General features: G+C 38.2%; 1 protein-coding gene across 2 annotated transcripts in view; it reads left to right on the forward strand.

Annotated features, from left to right (window-relative positions):
* Nucleotides 1-2,641: 2,641 nt before the first annotated feature.
* The window catches only part of LOC130927692 (sal-like protein 1), a 58,364-nt gene continuing 41,792 nt past the window's right edge, over nt 2,642-19,213 (forward strand). The window contains exon 1 of one of the 2 annotated variants that reach the window (XM_057853664.1): nt 2,642-3,070. In XM_057853664.1, the coding sequence (XP_057709647.1) occupies nt 2,944-3,070 (127 nt within the window). In that variant the 5' untranslated portion in view covers nt 2,642-2,943. The remainder of the gene's footprint in view (nt 3,071-19,213) is intronic. The other variant, XM_057853663.1, reaches the window with a different exon arrangement.

A 19,213-nucleotide genomic window follows, 5' to 3' on the forward strand; every position in this document is an offset into this window, starting at 1 on the left:
CGATCAGCACCGCCCTCTGGCGGTCAGCAGGGATTAAATCGAACGATTGTATTATTTTCATTCACATTTAACGGTCTATTTATTCAAAATTAAACATCTAAATTACATGCTGGTCAACACAAAACGCTGTAGAAGCACAACTTAGGCAATACTTTACAATAAGGGTCCCTTAATTAACATTAGCTAATGCATTTTTAGAGAGTAATGTTTAAGTAACATCATAATAATTATGAGCCCTTATAATCCCTTATCTAACATGAGTTAATTTTGTAGCGGATGATGCTGTTGAGTCTGTTGCTCGGTGAGTTTGAGTAACGCTCGTGTCTCGTTCTTCTGCCGGAAGCTCGCGCGACAAATTCCCGACAAGAATCACCCCCTCTCCTATGGAGGTAGATTTGTGTCTTTATTATTCAATCAAAAAAAAAGTTGCTTCAATCAAATAAAAAGTTGCTTCAATCAAAATATATATTTTCAATCGAAGAAAACGTCACTTCAATCAAAAAATGTGTTTGAACGCAAAAATAAATTTGAAACTCCCAAAAATATATTTGAAAACTATTTTTCTTTGATTGAAAAAAATTTTTTTTGATTTAAGTCAAGTTTTTTTTTTTTTATTGAAACACCATTTTTGATTGAAGTCATGTAATTTTGCGTTGGGACCACATTTTGGCTAGGACATTTGTGTCTTTATTATTCAATCAAAAATTAAGTTGCTTCAAACAAAAAATATATATTTTCAAAAGAAAAATCACTTCAATCAAAAATTTTAAAAATATTCAATCGTAGAAAAAAAGGTTTGAATGTGAAAAAATATTTGAGACTCAGAAATTCGCATTTGAACACTTTATTTTTCATTCAAACTGTTTTCTTTGATTGAAGCAATCCTTTTTGTGTTTGAACCATATAAGGGGTAGGACATTTGTGTCAAAATCATTCAATCGCAATAAAAGTTGCTTTAATCAAAAAATGATTTTTAATGAAAGAAAAAAATTATTTGCAAAAATATATATTTTTTGAAAATAATTTTTTTAATTTGAAATATATATATATTTTTATTGAAGTGTCACTTTTTTTGAAAAGCAAAAAGTTTTAAACTCTTTTTTTTCAAAGTAGAAAAAGTTTTGAACACACTTTTTTTTTTTAAGTGGAAAAAGTTTTGAAGGCACTTTTTTTCGACTGAATCATTTTGACACAAAGATTCAACTTCAACGCTAGTTCCGGTGTGTTTGAGTGGCAGGTGGCTACGCCAATGAGATAATAGTATGAAGCAAGCATAATGGCCACCAGGGCTCCATCCAGCCATCGGAGTCTGCTGGACTCTAAACTGAATATAGGGCACCGGTACGGGAGTGGTCGGCGAGTGGCCCGACACTAGCCTGCCCAGTAAGCGAGTGGACTACCGGCGAGTCGCCGGCGTCCACGGCGGCGGCCCCATCGCTTCAGCTTTGAATGAGTGCCGTGTCATTCGCGGGCCGTCCACTCGACAGCCGGCCTCCGCGCCTGGGGGGTGATATCGGGGTCCGGCCAGGGCAACGTACCGTTGCGGGTACTCCGGTGAAATGCCGATGTCACACCCCCGTACCGGTGCCCTATATTCGGCTTAGACTCCAGCAGACTCCGATGGCTGGATTTAGCCCTGGTGGCCATGATGCTTGCTTCATACTTTTATATCATTGGCGTAGCCACCTGCCACTCAAACACACCGGAACTAGCGTTGAAGTTGAATCTTTGTGTCAAAATGATTCAATCGAAAAAAAGTGCCTTCAAAACTTTTTCCACTTCAAAAAAAAAAGTGTGTTCAAAACTTTTTCCACTTTGAAAAAAAAGTGACACTTCAATAAAAAAAATACATATTTCAAATAAAAAAAAATATTTTCAAAAAATATATATTTTTGCAAATGATTTTTTTCTTTGATTAAAAATAATTTTTTGATTAAAGCAACTTTTATTGCGATTGAATGATTTTGACACAAATGTCCTACCCCTTTATGGTTCAAACACAAAAAGGATTGCTTCAATCAAAGAAAACAGTTTGAATGAAAAATAAAGTGTTCAAATGCGAATTTCTGAGTCTCAAATATTTTTTCATATTCAAACCTTTTTTTCTACGATGGAATATTTTTAAAATTTTTGATTGAAGTGATTTTTCTCTTGAAAATATATATTTTTTGTTTGAAGCAACTTAATTTTTGATTGAATAATAAAGACACAAATGTCCTAGCCAAAATGTGGTCCCAACGCAAAATTACATGACTTCAATCAAAAATAGTGTTTCAATAAAAAAAATAAAAAAAAACTTGACTTAAATCAAAAAAAAATTTTTTTCAAAGAAAAATAGTTTTCAAATATATTTTTGGGAGTTTCAAATTTATTTTTGCATTCAAACACAATTTTTTGATTAAAGTGACGTTTTCTTCGATTGAAAATATATATTTTGATTGAAGCAACTTTTTATTTGATTGAATAATAAAGACACAAATCTACCTCCATACTCTCCGGCTTCAGGTGCTGGAGCGATGTCAGAAGTGGCCAGAGACGGAGGCACAGGATTGACGTCGATGAGTCGGCGTGTCGCAACCCAATGTGAGTACCGAAAGGATGTGAGTGGCGCATGCGCAGTAGCGGAGCTACTCACGGCGCGAGCTCCGTCGACATCTATCTGCGCACGCGCGCCGCCATCTGGTTGCTAGGACACACGCGATCAGTTGCCCGTGCTAAGAAAAACGTGCTCGGCAACAAGTTGCTTTTTGTTCTAAGTTATCCCACAAAGTTCGCGACGCAGGAGGTCTAGAACTACTTGACTGGAACCAATTCGAAAGATTTGGACTGTCCATCTTCAAGTGATTTTGTGTGCGTTGAAGCTTCGCAGCCAAGTTAGCTTAGCTTAGCTTGCGAACAAAGAACAACGTGAACATCAAGTTGGAGTCTCCTCATGTGTGCAAAATGCGTGCAAGAAGGTCGCCAGCGGCAAAGTTCGAGGCGGAAATTTGTGCCGCAAAAGCTCAGCGTCGACATCAGCTCTCGACTGCTTGCAAAATGCAAGTAAAAGTTGTTCTTCGCAGACTAGCAGGTTGGTTAACCGATTCGGGAAATAGGGAATAGGACGTACTACGTCACTGTTTGGCTAGACCGCCATGCTGGCAATAGGGAATGGGACGTACTACGTCATTGTTTGGACCCGCCTCCATGCTGGCAATATAATTCACTTCCGGGCCGGCAGAGTCAATGCGGATTGTAACGTGTGGTAGTGCTAAGCTAACTCTTTCGGTGTTTTAGAAAGAAAATATGGGTGCTTATTGTTGCGTTACCGGGTGCAACAGCGTCTCCTACGACAAAAAAAGGGGTTAGGAAAAATGGACTCACTTTTCACAGTTTTCCTGCATGGAGGACCAAATATCAGATCACGAAGGTACGACGGATGGCTGGATTGCAGCGGTTCGTCGGAAAAGCATTTCTTATGATCATATTTCTGCTGGAATGAGAGTGTATTCCCCTCATCTCTACTCTTGTAAGTTGAACGATTTATCCGTTTTGGTTTCAATACGTTTTTTGTTTTTGTTTTTTTCTTTACTGTTGTGTAAATCTGCCTCGGTAGCAATGCTAACCTACTCCTCCTCATCACCTACCTGTTGTGTTACTAGGAAAACCTGCATATGAAATGCTGACAACACATCCCGATTGGTCACCATATCTCTTCTTGGGTTATTCTGAGGTCAAGCGCACCACATCGGAGCGTTGAGAGGTTGGAAAGGCGAGGAGTGCACGCTGAAACTTCAGTTTGCTCTGCTCTTACAAACACGATCCCAAGTGTTATGAAAAGTCAATAAAATATGAATACCAAAACATGACTTGAACAACTTCTTGACAAACTGTAACTGCTTGTTGTTTACTTCAGGTCTTCATAATAAACAGGTGTAATAATTACAAAGTCAGGTGACTTAATTTTGTTATTCTATTTGGAATATGCATTGACAATTTTTGGACAGTGTTGTAGACAAGAACTGGGACTGATAAGTTGCAATAGATTTATTTCAAGTAATGCAATTTCTCCAATACGATATTTGAATTGACAGTTTAAAATCTTTAAATTAGTGCAAACAAGGCCCACCCTCTGACGGTGGCAGCAAATATTATATAATTATAAGTAATACACAAATACAAGATCACAATAAACGTGTCTTTGTCAAAGCAGTTTAAAACACTATTTACTGGCCTTGGGTAAATTGCCAGACAGGATAAATATGTGCTTTAAAGTTCTTGCATTTCCATTTTAAGTATTGCAAGTACTAGTCTCCAACACAGTATTTGAACTGACAGTTTAAAATCATTTTAGTACAAAATGGCCCACACTCTGGCAGGGGGCAGCAAATATTATAATACATTATAAAAAGCTATATACTATATAAATACAAGATCACAACAAAACCTGTATTTTTCAAAGCAGTTAAAAAACATCCAGTGGCCTTAGGTAAATAAAGGTGTATAAATATGTACTTTACAGTTCTTGCATTTCTATTTTAGGTATTGCAACTTTTCCAACACTATTTGAATTGACAGTCTAAAGTCTCCATAAGTGCAAATAAGAATATTATAATTTAAAAATAATAATAGAATATATAAATTCAACATTACAATGAAAGGTGTCTTTGTCAAAGTGGTTAAAAAAAACAAAAAAAAACGTCACTGGCCATAGTTAAATAGCCAGGCAGAATAAATATGTGCATTAAAGTTCTTGCATTTTCACAAGTTAAAAGCCCGCAGTTCATCGACGAGAAGGGCAGACCCAGATGGCGTCTGCTGCAGGGGCTTGTTTGAGTCCGACACAGGACAAATGGAACCACTCCATTGAACAAATTTTCTTTGTCAAATGATCCAAGAAGAGAGATGGTGACCAATCGGGATGTGTTGTCAGCAGGTTTACCTAGGAACACAACAGGTAGGGGAGTCGTAGTAGGCGAGCATTGCTACCGAGGCAGATTTACACAACGGTGTAAAAAAACAAAAACGTATTGAAACCAAAAGTGGATAAATCGTTCAACTTACAAGAGTAGAGATGACAGGAACACACTCTCATTCCAGCAGAAATATGATCATAAGAAATGCTTTTCCGACGAACCGCTGCAATCCAGCCATCCGTCGTACCTTCGTGATCTGATATTTGGTCCTCCATGCAGGAAAACGGTGAAAAGTGAGTCCATTTTTCCTCACCCCTTTTTTTGTCGTAGGAGACGCTGTTGCACCCGGTAACGCAACAATAAAGCACCCATATTTTCTTTCTAAAACACCGAAAGAGTTAGCTTAGCACTATCACACGTTACAATCCGCATTGACTCTGCCGGCCCGGAAGTGAATTATATTGCCAGCATGGAGGCGGGTCCAAACAATGACGTAGTACGTCCCATTCCCTATATCCTTCCGGCAGACTCAACGGGGATTGTAACGTGTGGTAGTGCTAACCTAATTCCTTCGGTGTATTAGAAAGAAAATATGGGTGTGCATTGTTGTGTTACCGGGTGCAACAGTGTCTCCTGCGACAAAAAAAAAAAAAGGGCGAGGAAAACTGGACTCACTTCTCACCGTTTTCCTGCATGGAGGACCAAATATCAGATCACGAAGGCACGACGGATGGCTGGGTTGCAGCGGTTCGTCGGAAAAGCATTTCTTTTGATCATATTTCTGCTGGAATGAGAGCGTGTTCCCGTCATCTCTTCTCTTGTAAATTGAACGATTTATCCGTTTTGGTTTCAATACGTTTTTTTTATTTTTTTTACCGTTGTGTAAATCTGCCTCGGTAGCAATGCTCACTTACTCCTCCTCCTCACCTACCTGTTGTGTTACTAGGTAAACCTGCTGACAAGACATCCCGATTGGTCACCATCTCTCTTCTTGGATTACTTGACAAAGAAAATTTGTTCAATTGAGTGGTTCCATGTGTCTTGTGTCGGAATCAAACAAGCCCCTGCAGCAGACGCCGTCTGGGTCTGCCTTTCTTGCTGATAAACTGCGGGCTTTTAACTTGTGAAAATGCAAGAACTTTAATGCACATATTTATTCTGCCTGGCTATTTAACTAAGGCCAGTGAAGTGTTGTTGTTTTTTTAACCACTTTGACAAAGACACGTTTCATTGTAATGTTGAATTGATAAATTCTATTATTATTTATAATTATTCTTGTTTGCACTAATGTAGACTTTAGACTGTCAATTCAAATAGTGTTGGAAAAGTTGCAATACCTAAAATAGAAATGCAAGAACTGTAATGTACATATTTATACACCTTTATCTACCTGAGGCCACTGAATGTTTTTTTAACTGCTTTGAAAAATACAGGTTTTGTTGTGATCTTGTATTTATATAGTATATAGCTTTTTATAATGTATTATGTATCATAATATTTGCTACCCCCTGTCGGAGTGTGGGCCATTTTGCACTAAAAGGATTTTAAACTGTCAGTTCAAATATTGTGTTGGAGAACTTGCAATACCTAAAATGGAAATGCAAGAACTTTAAACCACATATTTATTCTGTCTGGCAATTTACCCAAGGCCAGTAAATGGTTTTTAAACTGCTTTGACAAAGATACATTTATGTTAAACTTGTATATATTACTTATAATTATATAATATTTGCTGACCCCGTCAGAGGGGGGGCCTTGTTTGCACTAATTTAAAGATTTTAAACTGTCAGCTCAAATATTGTATTGGAGAAGTTGCATTACTTGAAATAAATCTATTGCAACTTATCAGTCACACACATTGTCAATGCATATTCCAAATAGAATAACAAAATTAAGTCACCTGACTTTGTAATTATGACTTAATAGTCACAAATTACACCTGTTTATTATGAAGAAGTAAACAACAAGCAGTTACAGTTTGTCAAGAAGTTGTTCAAGTCATGTTTTGGTATTCATATTTTATTGACTTTTCACAACAACACTTGGGATCGTGTTTGTAAGAGCAGAGCAAACTGAAGTTTCAGCGTGCACTCTTCGCCTTTCCAACCTCTCATAACGCTCCGATGTGGTGCGCTTGACCTCAGAATAACCCAAGAAGAGATATGGTGACCAATCGGGATGGGTTGTCAGCATTTCATATGCAGGTTTTCCTAGTAACACAACAGGTAGGTGAGGAGGAGGAGTAGGTTAGCATTGCTACCGAGGCAGATTTACACAACGGTAAAAAAATTAAAAAACGTATTGAAACCAAAACGGATAAATCGTTCAACTTACAAGAGTAGAGATGACGGGAACACGCTCTCATTCCAGCAGAAATATGATCAAAAGAAATGCTTTTCCGACGAACCGCTGCAACCCAGCCATCCGTCGTACCTTCGTGATCTGATATTTGGTCCTCCGTGCAGGAAAACGGTGAGAAGTGAGTCCAGTTTTCCTCGCCCTTTTTTTTGTCGCAGGAGACACTGTTGCACCCGGTAACACAACAATGCACACCCATATTTTCTTTCTAATATACCGAAGGAATTAGGTTAGCACTACCACACGTTACAATCCCCGTTGAGTCTGCCGGAAGGATATTGCCAGCATGGCGGCCTAGCCAAACAGTGACGTAGTACGTCCCATTCCCTATACTATTCACTTTTTTCCCGTCCCAGTGGTGTTGAATTTGAATTGAAAGATGAGCATTCAAGGTCAGGCCTCCCTGTTTAATTGCATTGGAAGTCAATCGTTTTGAAAAAAAAAAAAAAAAAAATCATTTATTTATCACGGGTGGTTTAGGGGTGACTTCAGCCCCCCTAAAATATTCTTAAGCCAACCTAAATAATTTGTTGTTTTCTCCTAAGACAATAACATTATATAAAATGCTAACATATTCACTATGAAGATGCCAGAATATAAATTTAAATTAATAATCATATAACCTGTCATTATTAACTTACATATGATTATACATCTGTCAGTTTCCCCTGACTTCATAAGCCCTTTTCACACACATGTCCAGGGAATTTCCTGTGTAAGGTGACGCGGGATTTACCCGTGTCATTGCTTTCACGCACAAAAAGTTGTCCCGAGAATGAAGCGGGTTGGAGCTTTCAAAGACTTGACCCGTGTGGCCCACTGGCGCTCTCTGTGCGGGGAGGGCCGCTGGCGTGTTTTTATAACCGGATATTACATCATTTTTGGGTGGCATTGGCTGTCACAATATTGGTCTAATAGTGTTTTGTTCCAGAGGGAGCGTTCCCGATGTTGTAACTGCAGCCAATTTAAGCTCAAGACTGTATTTAAGCGAGAGGTATGATCGGGCCTTAAAAATCCAGCCCGACACGACCCGGGTCTGCGGGTATCCCAAGCCCGAAAAAAGAAAAACAAAATTTTATATGTAGGCCCGATTTTCTTAATGTTTAAATAGTCAACATATTTTTATGATCATTATAAATGCATTTACACAATGAAATAATGCTGGAAAAGTTTATTAAACATAGTGTTAGTCAAATCGTGTTTTTTTTTTTTTTTTCCCCGGAGGGAGTGTACCCTACGTCGTAACTGCAGCCGATTTAAACTCATCACGACTGTATTTAAGCTAGAGGTAAAATCGGGCCTAAAAAATCCAGCCCGACCCGGCCCGGCCCGCGGGTATTACAACCCGACCCGAGCCTGATCAATTAACTTGATTTGCAGGCCCGAGCCCGGAAACGCCCCCCCTCCTCCCCTGGTTGCGTTTTGTGTGATCATATTTGTGAAGATGTGCATAAGATAAAATGAATATTCTTTAAAATAATCCAAAAACAATATGAAATAAGAATAAATAAATAAATAAAAATGAATAAATAAATAAAAAATTGTGACCTTTGCATAAAAGCCTGTCTTTTATAACGAATTCTCAGTTGTCAGAAAAAAACACAAGTTTTCTTAATGTTTAAATTTTTGTAATTTTGTAATTTTTGTAAATATTTGGATGTATCAAGCTTGTTTCATTTAATTTAAGCAAAGCAAACAAAACAAACACTTGTAACTAACGGAAGGGTCCACAACACATGCACATAGATGTGGAGCACTAGTTCAGTTTAATTTAATTTGGTTTCAAAGTCAATTTAATATTTAAGCCATTGTATGAAACCTGAATGATAGTTTGTTTCTGAAGCAAGAGGGGTATTTACTAAGGTATGTCATGTTCTTCGTTTCACCACTGTTGCTTGGTGTGCTTAGTTGTAGCATTTGTAAATAACTTTGTATATCAATTTATATCCACTGCAAATTGTGAATTGATCTTTTTAAAAATGTTTAACATGTAGAGGGTATTCAAACAAATACATCCGAATGAATTAGAATTGTTAAAATACTGTTATTAAAATATTCTCAGAAGTTTTGCAGTTTAGTGTCAAGTACGAAATAACAGTGTGTGAAAGGGGGGTTGTGCGAAACAGGCTCAGTCAGGCTACTTTCAGACAAAGTAGCTTGACTGAGCCTGTGCGAAACAGGCTGAGTCAGGCTACTTTCAGACAAAGTAGCCTCCGCAGCTCCTCAGCTAATGGCTGAAGAGGGGGTTGTGCGAAACAGGCTGAGTCAGGCTACTTTGTCTGAAAGTAGCCTGACTCAGCCTGTTTCGCACAACCCCCTCCTCAGCTTTGTCTGAAAGTAGCCTGACTGAGCCTGTTTCGCATCTTTTTAAAAATGTTTTTTTAACATGTAGAGGGTATTCAAACAAATACATGCAAATGAATTAGAATTATTAAAATACTGTTATTAAAATATTCTCAGACGTTTAGCAGTTTAGTGTCAAGTAAGAAATAACAGTGTCTGAAAGGGGGGTTGTGCGAAACAGGCTTGGTAATATTAGGGAGCACCAAAACCCCTGGTACTTCTAGTGTTAAATATAAATAAACAGATGCAGTTTTGTGGACTCGCAGCGGGTAAAATTAAAAAGAGGGTGCATGGCACGATCTGGCTCTGCAATGACCATAAAGCGCCTTCTCCTTTTTTTATAATCCAAATTATTTATTTTATAACAAGTATTCCTTCGTTTAACATCCATACATCATTTTAGTTTACATATATAAACATATATTTATTTTTAAAAGTTAGCGAAAGAGAACCCCGGCCCGACCCGAACGTAATAATTGACATTTTGATAATATTGTTATGTTTTCAGTTTAATTTAGCTATTTTCAACTTGCTATGTTTATAATTGTGGTGTTTAAGCTTTTCTTCTTACTGCGAAGAGGGAGGAAGTGACGATCGGCCCGCCATGATATTAAAGTCATCAGCCATCGTGCTGTGACCCGGGAATTTAACACTTGCTTTCACGCACACCGCTTCCCGGGAAAGTCCAGGATATGATACTAGGACACGACCCGTGAAATGTCCGCATAATCACCGTGTCAGTCGACACTGGAAATTGTTTTCACACACAACAACTGCACGGTCAAGTCCCGCGATATTCTCGGTGTTTCGGAGTATGTGAAACGGACTGTAGAGTAAGGTAGAGAGCCACTTCAGTGTGTGGCTATCCAATCCATTCCACTTGTTCATATAGAGAACGCCCACATCACTGAAAACCCAGTCCGCGTTTTCTATGTGACCAAGCTAGCAGTCAGTAGTGCCTTTTTCCCCCCTGCAGTTGGTTTCTGCGCGCGTCTTTTACCTTTGTTGTTTTGCGGTCAAAGGTTACATCCCAGCTCTAAAATAAGGCAGCTAGTTAGCTTGAAATGTATCGTGAAAGACCTAGCAGGGTTAAGTGTGTAGTCTTGTTCCCACTATCTTTGGGTAGGGGGGACTTCCTTGATCATCATCAGTGGATAGTCATTATAATACACTAATAATTGGAGGTGGGAATCTTTGGGCACCTAACGATTCAATTACGATTCAGAGGCTGCGATTCGATTATAAATCCATTATTGATGATGATTGATGATCTTTCGTACATTAGTTACAAAAATTGTACAAAAAGTCTTTGAGGCTTAAATAAACAGCTATTTCAGTATCAAGTTAACAGTTCAAAACAGTAAATAAAATACTCAAGTCCCTGTTCTGTATCAGCAGCTTTAAACTACATTCAATTGATTTAATGAACTTGTGAATCAACCGTTAAAGTTGTTAAAATTACTCCCTTTATTCCTTCCTTCTTATTTCCCTTCTGCCGACTTTCGACATGTCAAAGTATTAAAACTGTTTTAAAGATGGATTCAAGTCAAGATTTTGCGGATTTACGAGTATTTTAGATGAAAAGTTAATTAGGTTCACTCGGAAGGTTCGGTACAACAGCCTTCCAGGGAAGTCCACTGCTTTAAGATGGCGGCTGATTTCGAACCGGCGAGTCTGTCATTTCGAATCTAGCTTTCTATACACGTGCTGCTAATGCCGCAGAGTCTGTCATTTCGCATATAGCTCTTTATATATCTGATATCTACCATAGCATTATGTGGACGCAGTTTGTAGTGGCTGCCGGCAGAGTCAGGTATTATTGTTTTTTTATCTAGCGGCATGAGTTGCAACAGAGCCGTGAGTTGATCATTGTCATTACCCGGGTGATGACAAGCATGCTGTTTACTCTCGGTCAGTTCCTCAATGCGTCCCGAAGGCCGCGCCGACTGTGTTGTAGTTCCGCTTTACTTGACATATTTCAATAATCGGAATTTGGATATTTGTGAATCGTTCTCGAATCTTCCACGGCCAAATCGCGAATAATCTAATAATCTGAAATTTCACACCTCTTCTACTAATAATAATAATCCTTCCACCACCCTTATTGACCTGTAGCAGTCAGAGCAGAGGAGCAAAGAGGGTGATGGGGGAAGAGAGACCTCTACATAAAAAGGGAGGGGGAAAACTGTTCAATTTTTGTTTTAATCTAAAAATAGATAAAGCAGAGGGCACACTGAAATATTACCACAATTATTTTGAATGAAAGGCACACAGTCGTAGTAACAAAAATGAAATATATACCGGTAGTATTAATTTGATAGTATACTATTATATGTATATTCACAATAATACTTTATAATATAAAGTAACTAACATTAGTGCAGTCATGGATTATAGTAAGCAGGCCAGTGCTGTGTTTCCATATAATTTTTTTTTTCTTTTTCTTTTTCCCCCCAAGTGGGAGCTTCCATGAGCCTAATAAATACAATATGCATGCTGTGATCAGAGATGTCGAGATCTACAGCTTTCAGGAGCAGTAGCAGAGTAGATTAAAAACATGAAGTACGTGTGGAAAAAACAATGCAATAAAGACTTCAATTAATAAAAAATCATTAAAAAGTTGTATGGACTTACAATCCGCCAGTGTTTTTCAAGGACACTTTCGAGTATATCGACACACGACGAGTCTAACCTAACCAAATGATGTGCAGTAGACGTGCTGGGGTCCATATTGTCGCGGACAGCAAGGTCGCTGATAGGTAGAAATCCGCGAGCAATGCCTCACTCATCTGCGCACAACCAAGAACTTTCTACCTACTCCTTCTTTCCCTCCTATTGAACCTCCGCCAGATTTCTCGGGGCACACCTGACGATCTCTCATGGCACACTAGTTTTGAAAAACACTGCGCTAGCTTGTTGTTTTTTGTTCCAAAATTACACTTGGGTGACGGCGCTTCAAGTGTTCGTTCATAGCCGACGTGCTACGTGCATTGTGCGAGCTCAGTTTAGCAAGAGTACACACAGTGCCACCCTCAATATTTTCCTTGAAATAATTCCAGGCTCTGGCCATTCTGGTCCACCTGCCTTTTTTTTTTTTCACCGCTTGCATTGCGAGTGCCCGCCATTCTAAACTTTATCCGCATGTTTTTTTTTGTTTTTTTTTAACCCGTCATTACCCGTCGACGGTATGTTTTCCCCGTCGATGTATTTGCGTCATCCATGAGGTCGACAACGTCGACTATTCGAGTATCTTCAAAGTAGCCAACCTTTGGTTCAAAAAGAGGTCACCTAAAATGGTTTTTGACTTCACAGGTATGCCTTTATTGCAAAGGGACCGTCGGTTGTGTCCGAACTTTTGGCCTTTACCGTATGTATGTGATGAATCATTTTTGGATGTATGTTTGTGTGCGTGCGTGTGTGTGTGTGTGTAAGGCAAATTAGCCTGACCCGGATATTACTTAAATTCAAGTAACTGGTAGTATTTTTCAGGGTTTGAAATTACAGCCATTTTTGTTACATATATGCCCAAAATGTAATATGTGTGATTTACAAATATTTAGGAACAAACAATTACCGTGTTGTGAGTGAAAGTCATGGCATTAGCCTCAATGATTAAATGTATGTGTATATATTAAGAGTGTGACAATATCTCGATACGGCGGTATATCGCGATATTTTGCAACCCGATCGGTTATCGATATGCTCCCGCTAAGTATCGATACTTTTATTTGACATATTGGCCGTACAATGGAGTGTGGATGCTGTAAACTGCTCAGTTTGTTAAGCAATTCCTTGGCGGTTCACTAGGGGCGCTCAAGAGTGGCGGTGAAGGTAAAGTGCACACAAGTCGTCTAAAGAAGAAGAGAGGAAGCTCCAAGTGGGTTGAAAAAAAAAAAAAAGCTTCGTGAGAACGGTGGGGGCAAAAGTGAGAAAAATATTGCTACAAATCACACGTGTTAGATTGTACACCAACAAGAAAGGAAGTAAAGGCCGAGTTATGCTTCCGCGCTAGACCTGCGCTGTCAACGAAGACCCGATTTACGACCCTCTGCCGTAGCCTCTGGGTCCTTCCCCTTCTGCTGACGTTGCGTCAACACGTGTTGTTCTGTCCTCACTAAACGTGAGAGCCTGTTTAGCTAGACAGACAGCACAACGAGGCAAAAGTGGATTTTGAAGTCTTTACTTCCTCACTCTTGATGAATTCGTAAAACTGAAAAACACATAAAAAATGTTGAAAATAACATACATATCAATACTAGATATTTCACACAAAACAAATAGTCGCCAAATGTCCCTTCCATTCAATCGATATATACATTTAGTAAATTAAATCTGCACCATTTGTATACAAAAGTCCGCTAGCTTTGATACTAAAAATGCTAACGTGTTCTCCCTTCTCTCCTCGTAAAACGCTAAATATAGCTATACAAACAATATCTCCCCGCTAAACTACAAATACACACACCAACATACATTAATTGAAACAACTTACAGCCTCATGTGGGTCGAACCAGAACGTAGCTGTCCTTTAGCATTGTTAGACACATCCGCTTCATAGGAAAAGAAAGGCAGGACTTTAACTACACCCAAAGCCGCCACCAGAGGTCATTATTTGACAAATACAATTGAACAAACCATCACACGTGTGACGTGTTGGAAAAGGACTATGATTGGTCCGCTCAGAATGTTGTTTCCGGTTCAAATCGCCGGCATTGTCAAAAATGTATTTTTCAAATGAAAACAATTTTCATTTGTTTCTACATCCGACGAAATGCTGGAAATACGACGATTCATGAAAGCCTCGCAAATTCATTGCTTTCCCGCAAGACTGACGCACGGCGGATTTCCTTGTGCGGGAAATTTACATAGTTTCCAAGAATGTTAAAGCAGGTGGTGAAAAAAATGAAAAAAGGTGAGGCTTACCATTGAAATGGAGATGGAATGATAGAAAAAATACGGGCGTGGGGTGCACGTCTGTGAACTGTTTGACAATACTCCTCCAACCTCTTTTCGCCAGTCTTTATAAGTTAAGGTGACAATTATTATTGTGGTACCATCGCCAAAAAGATCGCCAGCTTTGTATGGTTTTCAATCATTTTTTTTTTGATCTTGTGCAACACAAGACGCCAGTTGAACTGATAGCAACAACAGGACGTGAAAAGAGTCAACTTCCCTCTCTCACGCTGCCGTCAGCTCCGCGGTGCGTTCAGGTACACCACGCCAAATACACCCGCCACATTAGAACCCGATTTGTTACATTATTACAGGTATTATTATTATTATTATTATTATTACTACGTGTTATTATCATTCCGATTTTTAGTCATAATCTATTTGCTTTGCTCTTTGTAATTGGTTTTTGCAATAGTTATAGCAGTATTTATTAGGGATTTTGTAAAATAGCGCTGGGCTGGTGTGACTAGAATGGATACCACTACACATAGTCTATTTAGAACAATAATGATGCTCGTCCAGAATTAATCAGACCAAAACTTTCTTTTCATCAACGCGTTGCCTTTTTATTTTCTTAAGACCTACGTTCTCTTTAGCTCTTTGGCGGCCAAATTATGCCTGATCAGAAAAACAACAAATTGAAACTCGCCACCAGGGGATCCAAAACACGTAACATGCAAACAACCTGGCATTTTGAATAGATTTAGTGTAGGTTTTCGGGGCTTGGAACTTATTAATGGAATTGTACTGTATTCTTATGGGAAAATCCTGCTTGACATACGACCATTTCGACTTACAAACAAGGTCTCGGAACGAAATATCTTCGTATGTAGAGGTACCACTGTAGTAGCATCCTATAATAATAATAATAATGCTCGATATTTTTTTTAAGAATTGTTTTGAATCATGTTGGAAGGGTGAAGTCAGTGTTCTGAATCTGTTTACATTACATTCTTTTGCACTAGTTAATGCTATGAGCATTTGACCTCATTGTTTATTTGTAATCTATTATTATTTACATGTTTATTTGTACTTTGATCAAGAATTCAAGTGTTCCAAAATTTTTTTGTGAATTAATAAGCGTCATCAAAAATGTCATTACTAAATTGGTTAAAAAAAAAAGTGGGGGGGGGGGATTATTAGCCTAGTAGACTGATCGTAAAAATAGTCGACTGACTAATCGGTAGAAAATTAGTCGTTTGGAACAGCCCTAGTTGTACGGTGTACCGGAACATATTTCCTCCACACCCTTCTCACCTTTTTAACCCCTGACCCATTTTCATGCCTGTATTCATTGTGTATTGTAATGTCCGTAATAGGCATGTGCTGGTGTTCTGACGAATGGGGAGCCTTTGTCAAAGTAGTAGCCCCGTTTTTGACAGCTCCTTAACTCGACCGCAGGGACTATCGATGCAAGGTGTCCCGTCGAACAAATGTAGCATACGTGTAGCTACGGATGTCCCGATCCAGGTTTTTGCACTTCCAATCCGATACCGATATTGTTTTGCACTTCCGATCCGATGCCGATACTGGCCGATACCGGCCTATCTGAGCATGTGTTAAAGTTTAAAGTTATTTAGCCTCCTTACTTAGTTGTCAGACTCATGTTGAAAAATGTTTTAGTACTCTTGATAACAACTAGCCAGCTGAATTAGGTGAGCTTGAATAACACACAACGGTTGGTAATAAGAAACTGACCTATTTATTCAGTGACAAACACAAAAAATTATAAATGACAAACAGAAATGGCATAGTCAGTCAGTAAAATGTGCAAATAATATTGTAAACTGTCTTAAAAAAGCAAAACACACAAACAACCTCAGTGGGAAATCCCATAAACCCCCCCAAGCTATTAGATGCTTTTAATGTTTCCTGCATTAGTTACAAAAATTGTATAAAAAGCCTCTCATGTTTAAATAAACGACTATTTCAGTATCAAGTTAACATTTTAAAACAGTAAATAAAATACTCAAGTACCCATTATGTATCAGCAGCTTTAAACTACATTCAATTCATTTAATTTTGCGAATCAACTGCTAAAGTTGTTAAAATTGCTCCCGTTATTCCATAATTTCCCTTCTGTCTACTTTCAACATTTGAAAGTTTTAAAACTGTTTTGAAGATAGATTCAAGTCAAGATTTTGCCGATTTAGGAGTATTTTAGATAAAAAGTTAATTAGGTTCGCTTGGAAGGTTCACAACAGCCTACTAGGGAAGTCTCCTGCTTTAAGATGGCGGCTATGTTTACTAACGCAACTAGTTTTCAATACTTCAATGTTGCGAACGCCGTCGAGTCTGTCATTTGCATCTAGTTCTATATACATATGATATCTATTATCTACACTAAAACGATGTTGACGTAGTTTGTAGCGGCTATCAGCAGGAGTCAGGTATTCTTGTGTGTTTTATCCAGCGGCATGAGTTGAGCTAAAGCCGTGAGTTGAGCATTGGCATTACCCGGGTCTATGACAAGCATGAGGTTTACTCTCGGGACACAATGCGGTCCGTTTCTCATTGTGTCCTCAAGACCGCGCTGTGTATTAGTTCCGCTTTACTTGACATATTTCAATAATCGGAATTTGGATGTTTGTAAATCGTTCTCGAATCTTCCACGGCCGAATCGCTCGAGGATGTAACGACGGCTGGGCATGTTGTACCGTGGTTCTAAGTAGGAGTGGGAACCTTAGGGCACCTCACGATACGATACGATTCGCGATACAAGGCTCACGATAACGATTATCTCACGATATCACAATACAGCGATTATCGATATATTGGTCAGAAATTGGATACATGACATTCTACGATACAACTGTTGAAACGGAAAAAAAAAAGATATTTGAAAATAGAAAAAATACTGTTTAAGTCATTTATTAAACAGTGACACCTTTTCTGTGCAACATTGCTGTAAAATATAAATGTACTGCAAATTGTGCACCTGCACATATAGAGAAAACAAACCACAACCTTATGGAGAGATGATGAATGGCACCCTTAATTTCTTTAAAGTTTTAAATCTTCAAAAAAAAAAGAAAAATTTTAAGTGCCATAGGTGTCAGCAGTTGAGCTTGGAGTGGGGCAATGATAAAATTGGTGGGTCTTTTCTTCGTATATGACCTTTGTTGATTGATTGATTGAATTTTATTTCGAAAACATGCATCACATTATGGATATACAAGAATACAAACAAAACATAAGATTCGAAAAGGAGTAGGAAGAAGTAAAAACTTATATGAATCCTACCCCTTTGTCCGCTACCTACTCATCAGCATGAATCAGACAAAACAAATACAATTCACAACAGTTCAATAATGCCTAAAGAACAATTGTTGGCATCACTCAACATTTTCTCAACATAAATACTATAATTCATTTTATAATTACAGAAAACAAGATCTTTGTATTTTCTCTTAAACACGCTCAAATTAGCGCTTTTCTTTAGGTCCTCAGTAAGTTTATTCCACAAGTCCACACCTAAAATTGAAAGACAAAAACTCTTTTTTGTTGTACGGTGGTACTGCTTTTTGAAATTTAACTCCCCTCTCAGATTATACCCTCCTTGTCTATTTGAAAACAAAATTTGTATATTTCCAGGTAATGCGTTTTTCCGTGCCTTGAACATGATTATGGCCGTTTTGAATTTGACTAGATCAAGGAATTTTAACTGCTTGGATTCCAAGAACAGTCTATTTGTATGTTCGAGGTATTTAGCCTTGTGCACTATTCTTATTGCCTTTTTTTGAAGTAGCACAAGTGACTGTAAATTGCTGGGATATGTATTGCCCCAAACCTCCACACAGTAGCTGAGGTATGGCATTATTAATGAAGAGAACAAGATATGGCGTGCTTTATAATTTAAAAAGGGTTTCGTTTTGTTCAGTAGTCCAACACTTTTTGCCAGTTTTGTTTTTATGTGCTTTATTTGTGACTTCCAATTCAACTGTTCATCCAGTATTACACCTAAAAATTTAGTCTCAGTTACTCGCTCAATTTCGCTATTGTCTATAATTATCTTTTCTGTAGTTTCTGTCTTTCTATTTCCGAACAAAATATATTTAGTTTTTTCCATATTTATTGATAATTTGTTTAGCGTGAACCAGTGATTCAGATATGTTAATTCAGTCATTACCTCATGCATCAGATTCGTTAAAAATTTTCCTGAGCATAGGATGCTGGTGTCATCTGCAAAGAGTAGAAATTTAAATTTTTTAGATGTCATACATAGGTCATTGATAAATAGTATAAAGAGTTTTGGACCCAATACAGAGCCCTGTGGTACTCCAACTGTAATGTCCGATAATGATGATCTGTAATCACCAATCTGTACGTACTGCTTGCGATTTCCCATGTAACTTTTTATTCATTCCAGAACAATGCCTCTAAACCCGTATCTTTCCATTTTCCCTAGTAATATATCATGGTTTATTGTATCGAATGCCTTTTTTAAATCCACAAAAACACCAACTACGTGATTACTTTTGTCAATACAACTAGATATTTCTTCAGTAAGGTCAATAAATTGCAAGTGCAGTTGATCTTTGTTCTCTGAACCCATACTGGCTTCCCGACAAAATACTGAATTTTTCCAAGAAAATTTTAAGTCTCTTTTCGAATAGTTTCTCCAGTATTTTTGAGAACTGGCACAATAAAGACACCGGGCGATA

This window comes from Corythoichthys intestinalis, chromosome 13 (assembly GCF_030265065.1).
Source record: "Corythoichthys intestinalis isolate RoL2023-P3 chromosome 13, ASM3026506v1, whole genome shotgun sequence".
Lineage (NCBI taxonomy): Eukaryota > Metazoa > Chordata > Actinopteri > Syngnathiformes > Syngnathidae > Corythoichthys > Corythoichthys intestinalis.